The sequence below is a fragment of the Helianthus annuus genome, chromosome 8 (assembly GCF_002127325.2).
Source record: "Helianthus annuus cultivar XRQ/B chromosome 8, HanXRQr2.0-SUNRISE, whole genome shotgun sequence".
NCBI lineage: Eukaryota > Viridiplantae > Streptophyta > Magnoliopsida > Asterales > Asteraceae > Helianthus > Helianthus annuus.
Window position 1 is genome coordinate 55,876,061 of NC_035440.2, and position 18,647 is coordinate 55,894,707.

At 34.9% G+C, this 18,647-nt stretch overlaps 1 protein-coding gene and 1 long non-coding RNA gene across 10 annotated transcripts; one reads left to right on the forward strand and one right to left on the reverse strand.

Annotated features, from left to right (window-relative positions):
- Nucleotides 1-9,161: 9,161 nt before the first annotated feature.
- On the reverse strand, nucleotides 9,162-13,448 carry LOC110872879. Of its 8 annotated transcripts, none has more exons than XR_004864491.1 (12): nucleotides 13,103-13,272; nucleotides 12,843-12,924; nucleotides 12,015-12,171; nucleotides 11,860-11,902; nucleotides 11,402-11,587; nucleotides 11,003-11,039; nucleotides 10,813-10,920; nucleotides 10,648-10,719; nucleotides 10,501-10,572; nucleotides 9,837-9,880; nucleotides 9,620-9,709; nucleotides 9,162-9,531 (listed from the first exon to the last, which is right to left on the reverse strand). XR_004864491.1 is itself a non-coding variant. In XM_035976282.1 (6 exons), the coding sequence occupies exons 1-5, from the start codon at nucleotides 13,381-13,383 to the stop codon at nucleotides 11,885-11,887; spliced, it is 546 nt and encodes a 181-aa protein (XP_035832175.1). In that variant the 5' UTR covers nucleotides 13,384-13,448; the 3' UTR covers nucleotides 11,048-11,587; nucleotides 11,848-11,884. The 8 variants fall into 8 exon arrangements, 2 of the variants coding, with proteins under 2 accessions (XP_035832175.1, XP_021977473.1); XR_004864492.1 differs by having other exon boundaries at nucleotides 9,837-9,883; XR_004864490.1 differs by having other exon boundaries at nucleotides 9,837-10,572; nucleotides 11,848-11,902; nucleotides 12,015-12,113; nucleotides 13,103-13,378.
- Nucleotides 13,449-14,652: 1,204 nt separating this feature from the next.
- Nucleotides 14,653-16,032, forward strand: LOC110872880. 2 transcript variants are annotated; one of them, XR_002554741.2, is made up of 5 exons: nucleotides 14,653-14,808; nucleotides 14,889-14,973; nucleotides 15,042-15,126; nucleotides 15,195-15,343; nucleotides 15,706-16,032. It is a non-coding gene; the product is annotated as an uncharacterized LOC110872880 (long non-coding RNA). The 2 variants fall into 2 exon arrangements; XR_004864495.1 differs by having other exon boundaries at nucleotides 14,653-14,973; nucleotides 15,706-16,030.
- The last annotated feature ends 2,615 nt before the right edge of the window (nucleotides 16,033-18,647 follow it).

Sequence of the window (18,647 nt, forward strand, 5' to 3'; positions counted from 1 at the left end):
AGAAAAGTGTTTTAAGATGGATTATGTTCACTTTAATTTGGTCCTCAATCTAGTGAGCGTTTGTATCAGCTGCCTAGGCGAGGCTGATGTACCAACAAATTCATGAGACATCCAAGTTTGAGAAAAAGTTTGTGAAAATTAAAGAAATGAAGAAGAAGAGTAGGAAGATTCTTGTGCAAACTCACTTTTGGAAAGCAAGGAGTGAGCTCTTGGAGTAGCAGCAACTAGAGGGAGTGAAATGAGAGTGGAATGTTGAAAGTGAAGGGAAGGGGTTGTATTTATAGCAGAAAATTAGGGTTTAAGGGTGAAATGGGCTGAATGGGCTGGGCTGTACGAAGTGGGCCTTCGTACGAAGGCGGGCTGGGCTGGCTTCGTACGAAGCTGCTGGGCTTGGGCCCAAATGTTGTATTTTCTTGGTTTTAGCTGATTTTAACTCATTTTAAGTATAATTAAGCAATGTACAAGTGTTGTGCAAGTATAAAAGAGTGTGGTAACGTATTTTATGTGTAAAACGAGTATAAAGACGTATGAATATGCATTGAAACAAGTATTAAGTATGTATGAAGCATGAATAAACACCAAGTATGTATGAATAATGTATAACACTAGTATATAAAAGATAACGTTTTTCATTATGATTCAAGTCTCAGATTACAACGTATGAAATGAAATACGAATACAAAGGATTACAAGTTTCCATAAAAGGAAAGTACAACGGACTTGCTAAATAAAGAAAGTTATAAAACGCGAGGCGTTACAAAGGGGAGGGGAAAGGGAAGGGGAAGGGGATGGGGATGGAGAAGGAGAAGGGGAAGGGAAAGGGGAAGGAGAAGGGATAGGGGAGTAGAATGAGAAAGGGATATGGCCGGAGAACAAAACGCTAAACCCTCAACTGCTACAACAGCCCCCATATATGATGATGAGGAGGAGGATACTATATTATCAAATGAAGATATAAACGAAAACGATATTGAAAGATGGGATTATGATTTCAAGACACTTGAATATCACATTTCCAGATACAATGGGAAAAAATAACTAAAAGGAATATTGCTGAGGTTTTGGAGCTGCTGGGACAAGATCTAAAACAAATGATTGAAATAAAAGAAGGTCTAGATTGTCCAGGGGGTGGATGAAGTGATTACAATGATAAAAAAAAAAAAAACATCTGCAACCAGCTGAAGAGACCCCAAAAATGCCTGTATTTGATAAGACACCAAACATCCCCCAAGAAATACAATATAGTCAATCGTTCATCACTGAACTAGGAAAAACTGAAGGGGAGATAGTGAACAAAAGTGTTGACCAACAAGGTGTAGTGTTTGATAAAACTCCATGTGAAGAGCCACCATCTACAGCTGGGAAGAATCTCTTGCAAACTTTTGAAGAGGAAGAGACACCCAATAAACCCCAAGATGAAAACGCCATCAACACATCACCACCAAAAATGCCAAACAGGTCAGATGCGCAGGAGAAGGGTGATGAGGACAAAACTCCAGACATCACAAAGTTGATGCAAGAAAATACAATTTTAAACCCTGAAGAGCTGCCTGGTGACGAAGAAGCTGATCAAGATAATGAAGAAGATGAAAATATAAACAAAAAGATTGTGGGTGAAAAGGAGAAGAGAGATACAAAAATGAGCAGGGCATGTTTGTCACCTTATGTAAGAGCCATGAAACCAATGTTGTCACATACATCTTCAATGGTTGCGGTGAATACGAGTATGGACACTTCTCTCAAATAAAAACGCCAAACTTTCCATTTATAACTAAAAAGCCATATGATTTTTTAGGACTGTCGTGTTCAAGATGGGAGGAGAGTTTACACTCATAATGGTGGTTTGTGAGAGCATGAGACCAGTATTTGATGCAAACATCAGCATTATTCTATGTTGGGCACATATCCTGAACTATGAAGAAAGATACAAGGCTCCAGAATCACCCTCAAGGTTATTTTGCACAGAAATAATGCTTGTAACTCTTTTGCTATATTTGATTGATGGAATTTTATTAGGACATTGTTTTGTTGTTTAAAATGTGGTACTCAATATTACAGAATCGCCCGGCATACGATGAAACAACGAAAGCAAGTTATCGATACAAAGAATTCAACAGAAACATGGCAACGGTTTTGAAAAAAGGCTCGTTTCAAAGGAGACCAGAAAGATAAAAACATCAAAGATTATGAATTGGTCTTCGTGCTAATAATATGGGCAAGACATTTCTATGTTGTCTGCTTCAACATAAAACACGAAAGAGTTGATGTATTGGATAATAGCGCTAACGAGGATAAACTCAGCATCGAAAAAAAGTATGTTGGATGGGTGGAAAAGTTGGTAAGTATCTTAAAAACTTTGTATATAGGAACTATGTTGACAAAACGCCAAACTAATATATGCAAAAAATGTGAAACTGCAGCACCTTGCTTTTGCAAACTACTTGCGTCTTAAAAACACCTAAAGCATAAGATCATGAAGTCGGCGCCCATTGTTAGACAAAAGATGGAATGGAGGACAACGTCTAACGTGGTCAACTGTGGGGTTTTTGCAATGAGGCATATGGAAACATATATGGGGCAGATAGGTGGTTAGACATGTGGTTTGGCAAAAGAAGATGCCCCAAATTAACTACAGCAAAGACAACTAAATGAACTGAGGGTGAAATACATTGTAAAAATCCTGCTTCATATCGAAAATGAAAACAGAACACAAGTGACAAAATCTGTAAGAAAATTCTTGGATTTAGGGGGGAAGAATACATGAATTATCAAACAGCGGACAAGAGAATAGAAGAAAGGATGAAAAAATATGTAGATTAGCTTAAATGCCATGTATTGTATAATTTTAATGTTGACTAATGTGTTTTGCTTTTTAGATTATTGCATCTACATGTTTCGTTGTGTGATTTTCGATAATATTTGTGCAAATATGTGAGAAATCAATGAAAACGCCATAATTTTAATAATTAACAAATAGTAACCATTGAAACATAAACAACATTAAAAAAAGGTTAAAAACTAAATTAAAACAAGTAAAAAACACAAAAACGCCATATCTGTTGGATATCGATAGAACGCCATTCATACATAAACACCATAGAAAACTATTTAAATATGAAGATTAAAAAAAATGCCATAGAAAACTAGCATAACGATGAAAACGCCATTTCTATTTAAATTTTGTTTGGAATGGAATCATAACACCATTATTTAGCGAGACATGGACAATGACAATCGTACCCCTACGCATAATTTAGCACGCTATACCACGTAGCCGGCCAGGATCCGTTCTCACTGTTTTCACACTTTTCCACGTTTTCTCCTGGTCCCGTACCTATATATATATAATTAGAAGAGATTAAACTAAACAATAATTATTCATAAGATATTAAACTGAATAATATTTAGTAGGAGAGTTATCTATAATTAATTAGAAGATATTAAACAAAAATAATAATTATCCATAAGATATGGCCTAATATGATGACAAGTGTCCCTTAAATGGTTAGGGTTAGGTTAACGTACAATAGCCCTTATCGTACAATATGTAAGCGATCATCTCAGTCGTCCGATCTGGTGCGAATTCACTTTTGAACACGCGATCTGTGCTGAAAAACCAACATGCGAAATTGCTTTATATACCAACATGTGATTTCATCATATTTACCAACATGCGAAATTACTACTCAAAAAAAACAACATACGAATTCATAAAAAAACAACATGCGATTTCATCAAAAAAACCAACATGCGATTTCATCAAAAAAAACCAACATGCGATTTCCAACATGCTTTTTTAGAACATGTGATTTCACTATATCGTACGTATTGTACGTTAAGGGATATTGTATTTTACACTTTCACTATATATATATATATATATATATATGTGTGTGTGTGTGTGTGTGTGTGTATATATATATATATGGTAGGGTTCATGCGAGAACCACCTTTATTGCGAGAACCAATTTGAACACAACAAAATAAACCCACTACACCACCAAAGACCCACCTCCTCCCCCCCCCCAAAAAAAAAAAAAAAAAAAAACCTAACCGCACCCCCCCCACCCCCCACCCAAGCTAAATGCTAAAAACTAAATCCCCCAAAAATCTTCAAAAATCTAAAGAACACACAAATTTTTTTTAAATATTTTTATGGTAAAATCGCTACTTTTAGTAGCTAAAAACTTTTTTTAATAACGAAAAGTAGCGATTTTACCATAAAAACATTAAAAAGATTGTTTTTTTTTTAGATTTTTTAGGTATTTTTGGTTGTTTTCACGTTGGTTCTCGCGGTTCTCGCAATAAAGGGTGGTTCCTAACGGATCCTTATCCTATATATATATATATATATATATATATATATATATATATATATATATATATATATATATATATATATAGTGTGTGGTGTTCGGCTACAAAGTCTATTTTTCCTACAAAGTCATAAAACATCACAATTTTAGTCATAAAACACACTCAAAACCCATAAATAACATAATAAAGATTACTAAGCACAATATCCAAACCCTTACGGTCCATAAAAACTTCAAACACACTATCTTATAACTATGAATGTAAAACACAACATGATAATCAACACAAAACACCCTAATGTTAGTCACTCGATAATCAAAGCCTTATTATCCAAAACACAACACAAAACCCACAAATATGGCGTTTTAATAATCTGCACTTTGTTATTTGTGGGTTTTGAGTGTATTTTATGGTTGATATTCTGGTGTTTTATGACTCTTTACACTTTGTAGGAAAAATATACTTTTTAGCCAACTCTCACCATATATACAAAGGGTGGGGTTCTAGAGTGAACACTAGTGTAACAGTAAACTGAGTGAACAAATCTTGGCCATTGATTTACATAATCAAATCGTGAAATACACTAGTGTATTTTCATCATCAAATCCTAGCCATTGATTTACACTTGTGTATTGATAATCAAGGGCTAGGATTAGTTCACTAGTGCTCACAGTCAAGGGGTTGTTCATAAATGAACCTAACCCTATATACATACAAATATAGGGTAAGGATAGTGTAAAAAGGTCCTAAAGTGTGAGAAGTGGTGTAGTGGGTTTATTTTGTTGTGTTCACATTGGTTCTCGTGGTTCTTGCAATAAAGGTGGTTCTCGCATGAACCCTACCCTATATATATAGGGTAATATATATACTATATTATAAAGCATATCCGAATGATAGCTTAAGTAATTTGCCACTTTATTTAAAACACCTTTAAAGCATGATGTACAAGTGTTTAAAACACATGAAATAAATATTGGACTTCACTTTCCAATTATACCCTTTTACTCAAACTAAACACGTGCAGACCACATACAAACTAGGGTTTCTAGAATCCTCTCATTGTTATCTGCTCTCATCCTCTGCTCTTTCTCTCTCTCTCTCTCTCTCTCTCTCTCTCTCTCTCTCTCTAGCGATCAATGGCGATTCAAGATCTAGGGTTTCTCCCAGATCGAATGAGTTTCACCTCTCGAAATCTTCAGTTTGAGTGGATTCGCTTAGATCTTGGGTTTCTCCCAGATCGACCGAGAAACCATCCTGTCTGTCAACATTCCATAACCATGAGTCTTTATCATTTGACAATCTCACCATGTTGATAACGTCTTGACATTCCTGCCATTCCGTAAGCTTTGTATCAGACTCGGGTTGTCTAACCAATTCCAAGAATAGCCACCGTTTCCTTGTCCCGACCCCATTCTCTCTGAAACCCTGCAAGATTTATACGGATCCAAAACAAACAGATGTGGCCATCTTTCCACGAAAGGAAGATCACCCACCTAGTTGTCTATCCAAAAACCAATATCAACCCCGCTTCCCACATTACCCAGAATCACCCGATTTATACCTTTCCCGTTTAGTTTCATTTTGGAAATCAATTTCACAATATTATTCGAGCTACCCGCAGAATTGCTATTTAGTGGTAGAAAGCTTCTTTGATTGTTTTTACTATGACAAGCTTTCACCACTTTCCTCCACAAATTTTGATTTTCGACCCTATATCTCCATCCTCACATATAAAGGAGCGCCTCATTGACGTCTTTAAGTCTGCTAATACCCAACCCCCTTTTCTTCTTGGGCCAAGTGGCCCAATCCCAAGCCACCCAGTTCATTTTGTTATTTCACTAGAGCCCGACCAAAGAAACTTTCTCATCTTAGCTTCAAGAATCTTAATTATACTGACCGGTGCTTTATATAAAGAAAAGTAATATATAGGGAGACTTTACAGAACAGAATTAATCAAAGTAAGTCTCCCCCCTATAGACATATTTTTAGTTTTCCAAACCGATAATCTTTTACCGAAAATCTCAACAATTGGATCCCAATTCCTGATTCTATTCATATTGGCCCACACTGTGATACCCAAGTAAGAAAGCGGGATGTTATCAGTATTACACCCAATCACATTAGTAATATCCTTGATGTCACAATTATCCACCCCCAACCCATATAAGTTAGATTTGTGAAGGTTAATTTTAAGGCCCGAACACAAGTAAAAAATTCTGAGACATCTAGCCACGTTCGTCACATTACCCCTGTCCTAATCCCCCAATATTAGAGCGTCGTCAGCATAAAAAAAAAGATGAGAGATAACCGAACTGTTATCAGGAGTTTGTATGCCTTTGAAAACACCCTTCCAGCCCTGCTTCGTAAAAAATGCTAGACAGGGCTTCTATAACCAACATGTCGTATTACTACGAATTTTAATACTAAAGTAAACCTATGGGTGACACATGTCGTATTACTACACATTCTCATAATTGTTTTTCCGTCCTTTTTAACTCTAATTTAGTTAATTTCTTTTAGATTTATATATTATTTATATATATTTTCTAACTCATAAGTGATAAGTCATAATTTTATTATTTATATTTGAATTTGTTAAAGGAACTTAATTTTTAAATTTCAAATAAAAGTCAATCGAAACTGGAATGATCTCATCATTAAAGAGATTCTGTAATAAGTATTACCAACGTCCCTTTCCATCGGTAATAGACACGGATGGTTCCATCTCTCAGACACGCACTAATGTGTGCAATGGTTAAATGAATGGGGTTTTAGTTTGGTTTCCCTTAAAATTATGGGGCAATACGGATGAGGATGGGATCAATGTAGAGGTGTGAAGTTTTTGGTCAAATTTAAGAATAAGGTTAAAAATGGGGATGAGATGTGAATGCTTGGTAAAAGATATGCGATAATTATAGATAATTTCTTTTTTCACGTATTCTTTATGTTCAAGTATTATTTATATTTCTAACTAAATTCATTTAATTACTTTACAAATTTCATAATATTATTAATATTCTTAAGGTTATGTTTTTCTTTTGTATTCTAACTAAAAAAAATTCAATTCATTCATGATTTTATTATTATTATTATTATTATTATTATTATTATTATTATTATTATTATTATTAATTATGCGGTTCTACAATCAAGATGTTACACAAATAAAACTACATAAAAGATAACCGCCTTATAGCCTAGCGCTATCATGAATTGTGATAAATGTGTTCTTACAAATACTTATTAATAAGAAGAGAAAATTAAAAAAAAATAGTTAAGAAATGAAGTATTAAAGTATATAAAGTATATTTGCTCCCCTTAGATACTGATTTAACCGGGTTTATAACCCAGCTTCAAACTCTAGATATATAATAAAATTAATTAAGTTATATCTTTACCAAACAAAAAAAAATATGTATTTCAAACTTTGTGGTTTTACATTACTTTCAAAAGTTATTTTAATAATTTACTATAAAAAACACACAAATTAACCTTAATAGTTATTACTAAGGGTGTTCACAATTCGACCGGGTTTATAACCCAGGTTCAAACTCTAGATATATAATAAAATTAAATAAGTTATATCTTTATCAAACAAAAAAAAATATACATTTCAAACTTTGTGTTTTTACATTATTTTCAAAAGTTATTTTAATAACTTATTATAAAAAAACACAAAGTAACCTTAATAGTTATTACTAAGGGTGTTCACAATTCGATTTAAAACCGTGAAATCGATCAAAATGGTCAGCGGTTTGATTTCATGGTCGGGTTTGTTATTAACTTTTGGTTTATATATTAAGTTTACTAAGATATTACTTTCAGGGATTCAAATTTAATATTTTAATTAAAAAATCAATAATATCTTATCATAAAAACCGTTTTATAATTATTAAGTACATTTATTTTATTCAACCCGTGTAATACATGGGGTTCTAACTAGGGCTGTAAACGAACCGAACGAACACGAACAAGGCCTTGTTCGTGTTCGTTCGTTAAGGAAATAAATGTGTTCACGAACGGTTTATGAACACTTACCGAACGAGATTTTATGTTCGTGTTCGTTCATTAAGGAAATGAGTGTGTTCGTGAACAGTTCACGAACACAAACGAACACAAATAAATTTGGCGAACGCGACGAAGGATAAAGATAGATGGCCCAGATAGTAGCACTCGAACTTGAATCCCTTATTGTGGAACGGAGGTTGATCGTATTCGTGGATGTATATAATGAGAAATGAAAGGGAATTGACGCATAAACAAGGTAAAAGTGGGTTTCCTAGTTTAATTGTTAGGGAAATAAAATAAATAAAAGTTTAATAATATAAAAATTACAAATAAAATATAAGAAAGTATAAAGATCTTCAATTAAAAAACAAACATACGAACATAAACGAACGCAAATCAACGAATGTTCACGAACACCTTACCGAACGTTCACGAACACAATCGAACGAACGAGACCTCTGTTCATGTTCGTTCATTTAACTAATCGAACGAAATTTCTTGTTCATGTTTGTTCGTTTATTAAACGAACGAACATAAACGAACTTCCCGCCGAACGGTTCACGAACTGTTCGCTGAACGTTCGGTTCGTTTACAGCCCTAGTTCTAACCTAGTATTCCTATAATCAGTTTTATCATTATGTTTAAGTAAGGTGAAAATGTTCTATTAAAATAAACTAGCGGTAAGACCCGTGTGCAAACACAGGTGGTTTTCTTAGAAAACCATTCATAACACTAAAAGATTAAACTTTCTCAACAATACAGGTGGTTTTGCATAGCCCATTTTATTAAATGACGAATGACTATACATCACTTACATAAGCCATTTTGTTAAGAAATATGAAACGATTTCTTCACAATAAAAAGATTAAAGTTTCTCAACAATACAATGTCGACAATAATCACATGATAAAATACAATTATTACAATGCAACTCGTGTTTGGACTAAGCCGAGGATAAAGAATGTACAATTAGTCGATACGTTCATTTTTATACCCAGATAGATAGATCTGAAATGATCATGTGGTTGGACCAAGCCGGAGAGACAAATCTTGACCCTTTAAAGTCTCATCAGTTTCTGATGGTTTCTGTCATTTCCACTTAAGCTATATCAACCATTCGTCATGACTTCACTTCCACCAGGAGATTTTTCCCATCTGTTCACCAAGTGGTGACTTTTTCATGGACACATGCGCCACTAGTATCATCTGAACCATCCAATCCAACCAACAATCAGCAATACAAAATTAACGGCTTTAAAATCCATTCTTGTGTTATGAGGAAAGAAAGGCTCACCTTTTGCTGTAAATCTCACCAAACTGATCCAACCAGTCAACTGCACTTTCTTATTCCGCAAAGATTCGCGACGCGTATTGTCGACTCCATCTAATAGTAAAAATAATACAATGTAAATTTGATATGGAAAACCTAACTAAACATACAACAATTGCATTCGACATCAAAAAACACAATGTAAAAATATGAAGATTTGACAGTGATATCTTAAGAATACCTTTTCCACCACTGCTACCAACAGCTATGTGATAGCCTCCACCACTGCTACATAATAAAAGAGTAAACGACTCTTTTAGTGGTTCAAAAGTCTGTTTGACCAAAGTCAAACCACCATTTTAACCCAACGGTGGTTTCAAACATTTGTTTTCTCCACAAAACATTGTTTTAACGCAACAGTGGTTTCAAACCACCTTTTCTACCCAACAGTAGTTTCAACCACTGTTTTATCCACAAAACACTGTTTTAATCCAACAGTGGTTTCAAACATCTGTTTCCGTCCATCTGTTGACCCAACAGTGGTTTCAAAACATTGTTTTTACCCAACAGTGGTTTCAAACACTGTTTTAACCCAAAACTGAATCAGGTATTGAGCCAGTCAAAGTGTTGAAACTCACATCTCTGCAATAAGAAATATGTTGGATGAACATAAAAAGCCGCTGATAAAATCGAAGATAATTTCACAGGGTTTTCGTTATACTACCCGTTACTATCCCTATTAGATAAGATGTGTTCAATTGTGTCAAAGATAGTAGATCCGAACATCTTGAACTGGATGCTCCAGCCAGATCAGTTATTCTCCTCATAACCGTAAATGGATATATGAATACTCAAATAAATTTAAAGAGGAAAAAAACAAAGGGGAGGCTTAATAACGCGCTCACAATTCCTTCAACTTTGTCAATCGAGATATCGTAGAAGGGATTGGTCCTTCCATTGAAGTTCCTTGCAAATCACTGCACCGTAAATTATGTATAATAATTAATTTGGAAACTGAACTATTTAATAAAAGAAAGAAAAATAACACTCACAGTCTCGTGAGGTTTGTCCAGTTTCCGATAAAATCAGGTATTCTTCCACATAATGAACTCCCGTCTATCCTACTGCAAGATGAATACAAATGTTTCAAAATTTTGATAAATATATGTTGAATCACTGATTCACTTATTGGTTAAAAGAAACAAAGCATGACTTACAAGTCTTATCGTCGCAACTGTAGGATTCCATACCGGTTTATCCAGAATACTATCTAACAACTTCTTCGAAGAATTCTTCAATTTCAATAAACTAACACCAGTTTCAACCTATAAAGAATGCTAATATCGTTACCTTAACTATAATTCACTCTAATATTAAGCTATATAACACGAATAGTCGAAAACTCACATTCGATCGGCTTCTATTCGGACTATCATCGACAGATCTACGAGTTGGTATAAGAATTTAAAATTTTAAAATAAAATCAAACAAATCAACTCAAGTTCAAAGACATACGCTTAGATTAGTTTTATAAATTTTCTATTATGATCATGAAATGTTGCTGATATGATTAGATTAGTTTTATAAATTTTCTATTATGACCATGAAATGTTGCTGATATGATTATGAAATGTGTCATTTTAAATCGAAATTTTCCAAAAATAGTCTATTTTAAAATGAACCTACCCTCCCTCGCACTGAATTTTAGAAATGCACGAACCGCGTACCAGTTTTCGTTCCACGGACCATAACATACCGTGATCCATGCGACTACCGATTATATAACCATTTGCGTGATTTTGGTACCTATTGATCATATGCAGAGACGTTTACAGTTGGTGAGGGCTTAGCAGTCTTGGCAGGAGGTGCATTGCCTCTCTAGGTAGGGAGAGTTTTAGGTGCCGCTGTGGAGGCTCTGGCGGATTGTGGTGGTGCAGATTTTTGCTTACACTTTTCCCTCCTTTGCAAGCTTTTTTTTCCATTGGGGTGTAACTGTAATATGAAACTGAAGAAGCTAATTAACAACTTCTAATGGATATCCAAATAATCACTTTTACTGTACATCCTAACAGAGAAGAAAAAGAGGATGTAACCCAAACGACTTTGCATTAGATAAGCATTAATTGTGGAAATAGAAACTAACTAATTATCAGCAAATTACTATGAGCGAAAACTTGATTAAAATCATATATGACGTTTATAAAGGCTGATCAAAACATGCTATATGTAGGTAATATAATACATCAACTTACGTCTGTCTTTACCTCCTCACAATACTTCAAAATCCAGTTAGCGACATCCTTTTATCTGCAAATTAGATAAACAATTCAAAGTTTCTAGCAAAATCAATCAATCAAATCGATTAGATAAACAACTAACTCAAACGTAAACAACTAACAACAAAATCATAAAATTAAACCTTCGGAGGAGGATGAACAGGATCTGGCATGTCCCAATCCAATCGAGGTCGCTTTCTCGGTCGTTTATCCATGATTCTGTGAGTAAATTCGACGATCCTCTGCATCTCCATCACATATCACATAACGCAAAGTGAGAAGTTAAGATTCAACTTTACCCTACAGATAGAGAGAGAGAATCACCAATTTGCATTTAAAAATTAATTTGAATATTAACAAAGATTATCTTGTTTAAGTTATAATGTTTTCCGTTATTACGATATACCTACCACAACTTACAGATGCAAATCATGCAATGCAGGATAACCGTCTGCAAACAACTAACTAAATACTTAATAGTTATGACTATAATGCCTTTGAAATATATCTAGAGTTACAGTCACACACCTTTCTACAAATTATATTCAGGGAAAACTTCGTTAAGAGAAAAAAAATCACTACAGCTACAACTGACTGAAAATAAACAAAACAGCAGAATAAAATCATTTTATCCCTAGTCTAGTCTACCTCGACGATAGTAGAATTAGAAGCTTCCCTATCAGCATCATGATCATTTATCGCCATTCCCTAAAAGAAATACACATAACCACAAACTACAGAGTTAATAAACAGGGTTTTAACCAAATGTCGATTTCAATTCGCCTTAACATAGTCACACCACATTGTAGTCTGGATCTCAAAGTATTAAACCAAAGTAAATATTTCCCTCTACCATACTCAAATTTGTTGTCCATTGTCCTATGTGTATGTATTATTACTCCAAAACTTAAGAGTCCACCTTTTATTCAAAAATCAAATCTCTTACTTAATAATGGTTCTAGTTATATTACCTCAAAAACTCTTCTTTTACTTTGAGCATTCCATATGGTGACATAACCGTCATTATCACCAGTGATAAAGGCACCATCAGTCCTGAACACACAAAAATAAAAATTAAAAAGAACAGTGATATAAAGTTTTATGAAATTTCATGATTATTGAGTAGATAAAGAAAGGCTTCATCACCACCTCTGCAATCGAAACCATCTAGGGCACCAAATAGAAGCTTTAAATCAAAAAGGTAAATAAAAATATTGAAATCATTGTTTACCTGTGCAGATTTGATGGGCAATTCAGAACCAGAGGAGTGACGGGCGATTCAGGCGACGGAGGAGTGACGGAGGAGCTACGGCGGCCGGTGAGGGCGGCGTAGATGGTTCTGTTGTGAGGTGATAAGTATAGGCTCCCCATTCTCTCTCTATTCCTTTCTCTCCCGTTCTTGGAATAAATTCGTTCATCTGTCTGTATAATCAACAAAAACCCACCTTTCTCTGTCAGAAATTCTTCATCATTTTCAACCAAGTAAACCTCTGTCATGCTTAATTTCACCATCGAAGCTTAGATGTTACGAATGATAATGAAGGTGTTTTTAGAGAGAGAGAGAAAGTGGTGAATGATTGAAGAAGAGGTGTGTGTGTGTGTATATATATATATATATATATATATATATATATATATATATATATATATATATATATATATATATATATATAGGGAGCCGCTAGAATGAAAACCACCCCGAGTTGTAAGAACCGCGAGAACTACACCCCACGGGCGGGCGTTCACCATGATTTTTTTTTACAACTAGATGTGTGTATTATAAACACAGCCGTAAAAAAAAAAATTTAAACGCCGCGGCCGAGGGGGTAGTTTTTTACACAACAAGTTTGGTGAAAAGAAAAAAGAAAAAAGAAAAAAAATTAAAAACACCAAACTTGTGGTGTAAAAAACTACCCCCTCGGCCGCGGCGTCTAAAATTTTTTTTTACGCCTGTGTTTATAATACACACATCTAGTTGTAAAAAAAATCATGGTGAACGCCCACCCGTTACAACTCGAGGTGGTTCTCATTCTAGCAGCCCCATATATATATATATATATATATATATATATATATATATATATATATAGGGTAATGCTAGACAAAAAAACCCTTAAATTTTTAGAAAACTTTGGAAACTCAAATCTCTCCCCATTTTTACCCAACCTCCCGACTTTTTTTTTTGAAAAAAATAACACATGTAATATACATATTTTAAAGTGTTTTGGCCAAAAAAACAAAAAAGCTCCGAAGGGATTTTTTAAAAAAAAAAATAAACAAATTTCAGCAATGTCCGGTTGCCTAACATGTGTTAGGCACAAAAGACAGAAATTGCTGAATTTTTTTTTTTTAAATCATCCCTTCGGCGTTTTTTTGATTTTTTTGGCCCAAAACTCTTAAAAACATGTATATTACATGTGTTATTTTTTTTTTTTAAAAATGTCGGGAGGTTGGGTTTTCTAGGGTTTTTTATATATATAGGGTTTTCTATATAGCCCTACCCTATATATATATATATATATATATATATATATATATATATATATATATATATATATATATATATATATATATATATATACTATATTAATAAGCATATCCAAAGGACTTCTTAAAGTCATTGAAATTTCCTTAAAACACCTCTAAAGCATGATGTACATCCCACTAAAGCACAACAACATATACTATCCCAATTATACCCTTTTGGTCACAAACAAAAAACACGGACACAAATTAGGGTTTCACAAATCTCCTCATTCTTATCCGACTCCGTCTCTCTCTCTCTCTCTCTCTCTCTCTCTCTCTCTCTCTCTCTTGCGGCGATTCAGAAACATGAAGCTATCTCCACCAGATCTGTTTGAGATTTTGCTTTCTTCAGCTGCTATTGATGGTGGTTGTCTGGTTAAGTTGGTATTCCGACCACTCGACAACCGTAAGGTAAGATTTGCTGTTGATTGTGGTTATTTCCTTTGAAGATTTGACTGTTGTTATTTCCTATGAACATGTGTTCACCACAGATCGACGGAGAAGAGGTGCAACTGACACTTTTAGATCTACGGCCCCCAAACCCTAATGCGTTCAAACATTCAGATCTGGTATAAGGTAAGCTTTGTTGTTGATTGTGGTTATTACCTTTGAAAATTTGATGATTTAACATGTGTTCACCACAGATCGACGGAGAAGAGGTGCAACTGACACTTTTAGATCTACGGCCCCCAAACCCTAATGCGTTCAAACATTCAGGTCTGGTATAAGGTAAGATTTGTTGTTGATTGTGGTTATTTCCTTCGAAAATTTGATGATTTAACATGTGTTCACCACAGATCAACGGCGAAGAGGTGCAACTGAGCTTTTAGATCTGCAGCTCACAAACCCTAATACGGTCAAATGTGGTTTGTTCGAAGCCTAGGCAAGTCAACCTCTTCAGTTCCACCTTGAACGGGCCTGCTATGAATTAAAGACGACAAATGTGGTATATGTTCTTTAATTCAGGGTTTTATTTCCCTAAAGAAGTTTGTTTTTTACACTGAAATGAATTATTAAGTACAAAACCCTTAGTTGGATGAAGCATACATGTTAAATTAATTGGATAATTATAGCTATTGAAGGATGGTGCTATTATAATGGTCATATTGTAAATTATAGCTATGTAAGGAGCAAGAGAAAGGTATAATGGTCATATTATAAATTGTATTTAGTGAGATGAGTGTATATAAATTTTGATGTATTTTGGGTAGATGTACTTGATGTTAATTTTACTGCAATTATTTTAAGCTGGAAGTAGCAGCAAATACCTGAAACTTTTTGTGATGTTTTGTATGCAACAATAAATAGCTAAAAGACAAGGCAGAAAGGTTGCCTGTGGGAGCTGCCAAGAACATCAAATCTCCCTCCCTTCATTCCAGTATTACTAATTCTTCGGGTGATATTTTATCAAATGTTGGAGTTGAGCGGTCCCATGGTCAAATGATGCCATATGAAGAAACTGATTCCAATGGTTCAAACAACCCATTAAAACCAAACACAATTAATAAACGTAGTTCAACCCAAAATAATAGCAGAGGCAACACTGGTGAATTTGTTGATGAATGGGTTGAGCAGGATGAACCTGGTGTTTATATGACGTTTACATCTTTACCAGGAGGCGCCAAAGATCTTAAACGGGTCGGCTTCAGGTATGCTTTTTCCTGCTTAAATTCCCTATAACTTAATCTTAGTAGTGAAAATTTCTACCCATCTACAACTAAACTGATTTGGCTGAAAGAGCACCAACCTTTGACCTAATGCTACTAGCTTTACATCTCCCTTTTCATGTAAACATGTAAAAGAACACCGACCTTTAACCAACATTTTTACATAAGAATAACATCGTAGTTACTAGGGCTGTAAACGAACCGAACGAACACGAACAAGGCAATGTTCATGTTCGTTCGTTAAGAAACTAACATGTTCGCGACCTGTTCACGAACGCATACCGAACATAAGTTTATGTTCGTGTTCGTTCATTAAGGAAATTCAGTTGTTCACGAACAGTTCGTGAACACTGGTCTCGAACACTAGGGGTGTTCAGGATTCGTTTCGAATTCGGAAAATTCGAAATTCGTCTAAATTCAATTCGATTATCAAGAATTTGTTTCGATTACAAGAATTCGGATTCGAATTCGATTCAATTCGAGTCAAGCAAATCGAATACGAATCGAATACGAATTTATAATTTATAATTTCAAATTCGATTCGATTCGATTCGAAATTCGAATAAAAATTATACATTTTTATTTATTATTTTTATATAATACATATATAACTTTTATTAAGCTATACTATAAATTATTTTCAAAAATTTTTCCAAGTATTAAAATTACCCATTACCAAACCTACTACATGACCCATAAGTAAAACCTAAGTAACAACTCTATCAATAGATTTCTAACCATAAAAATTGTGACAATCTGAGTTTCAAGGTTTTTCCTTCGTACGTTACTGGTTTACAATACTGTCTTTGTATTTTGAGTGGGGTTGTAACTTGTGTACGGTTTAGTGAATTGTTCTAGTATACGATCCTTGTAAGTGTGCGAGCCCACATTTGTGGTGTGATTCAATTACAAATGTGCGATATGATTACGTAAGTAATTCATGTGTCCAGAACTGTTATTTGTTTAGCTGTTTTTGGGGTGTTTAGAGGTTGTGGTTTTGTTCAGATCGGTTTTACTGGGTAGTGCCCGTAAGCTTCTTTTAATCGGGACGTTTTATTTGATGTTATATGGGTGGAGCCTGTTAGTTAGTGTTGGTGCAGTCATCTGTCGACTACGTCTAATGTCGAGTTCGGGCTACGGTGCTGATCTGATCGGGGATGACATCACGAGTGGATGACATCACAAGTGATGTCATCATTTAAATATGGTAACATTGGCCGATTAATGTCTAAAGTCAAGATATAAGTATTCACATTATGGCAAAGCATGTTGGCAAGATAGTTTGTGATTGGACCTAATGGTGGTCCAATGAGGATTCACCTATTAAACATCCAATGGGAAGCATTTACAAGATGACAACAAATTCAAGTTTTAGTCACATGTGGATTTGTTGATAAAGTCAAGCTTGTCGGCCATACATGTGACTATCTCGATTTCATGTAAAGGTTCACAAGTAAAGGTCCAATCAGAAATTAGCGGCCAAATCAAAGTGTGTTATCTAATAGTTGTCGGTTAATATAATACCCACATGGGCCGCACATGGGCATCTTGGCACACACACGGTGTGCATTGGGCCGGCTATTATAATAGTTTATATACACTCGCATACGTAAGTAGATGAGGGTGGTTCCCATAATTTAGCACTCACAGAATTATTAACAAACCCTAGCCCTCTCGTCTGCTCCTGTGAAGCCGACGGCAACGCACCATTCGGAGTTTTCATTCTTTCGAAAATAATAACATGTGTTCAGCGATGATCATTCCTCGGTTAGTATGCTTATCAATATGTCGATTCGTACCATAGTTGTTCTTGGATATGTGTGTTACGTGTTGTAGGGTAATGGTAAATAGGAGATCAAAGCATGAAGTAGGGTTTTGAGTTATGAATCTCGATCATAAGCTGTTGTAGAAACTGATCATGTCGATGATCGGCAGATTAGGGTCGCACGATATTAGATGATAATCATTGGTGTTATATGATGTGATCAATTATAAATGAATCTAAATATGCATAACCAGATTAGAATTGATAACGAGAATGGGTTCATGAATTAGAGTTGCATGATGTTCAATTGTTGTTGGAAAGATCTTACTGTTCAATTGTTTGGACTATGAATATGAATGATCTGGAAACTACTAGACACTGGGTTAGGTGCATGAACTTCAAAGTGTGTAACTGTTTAATCGATCATGGGCTTGTGTGCATTGTGAAGTTGGGTATGGTAATAACTGTTTAGTTGGGTAAATCTTGGGGGGTTATGGTAGATCCGTAGAACACGGCGAGGTCAACAAAACTCACACACTTCATGTCGCACACACATAACGTAGTCGCACATCTCCTTCGAGATCGCACACCTATGCAAAGGACCATTACAATAAACCGAACCTGCCACACACTTAAATGGGCTTTGCATACTAACTGGGCCGTACGAATATTTAAATGTATTTGCATAAAAACGGTTTGGCCGGGCATTGGTGCTCAAACGCACACTGATGTAATGGGCCACACATTAATACGAACAATACACTAGGATACTAGGTTCCGGATCGCACACTCTAGAGTGAGTCATTAACCTGGTTGAA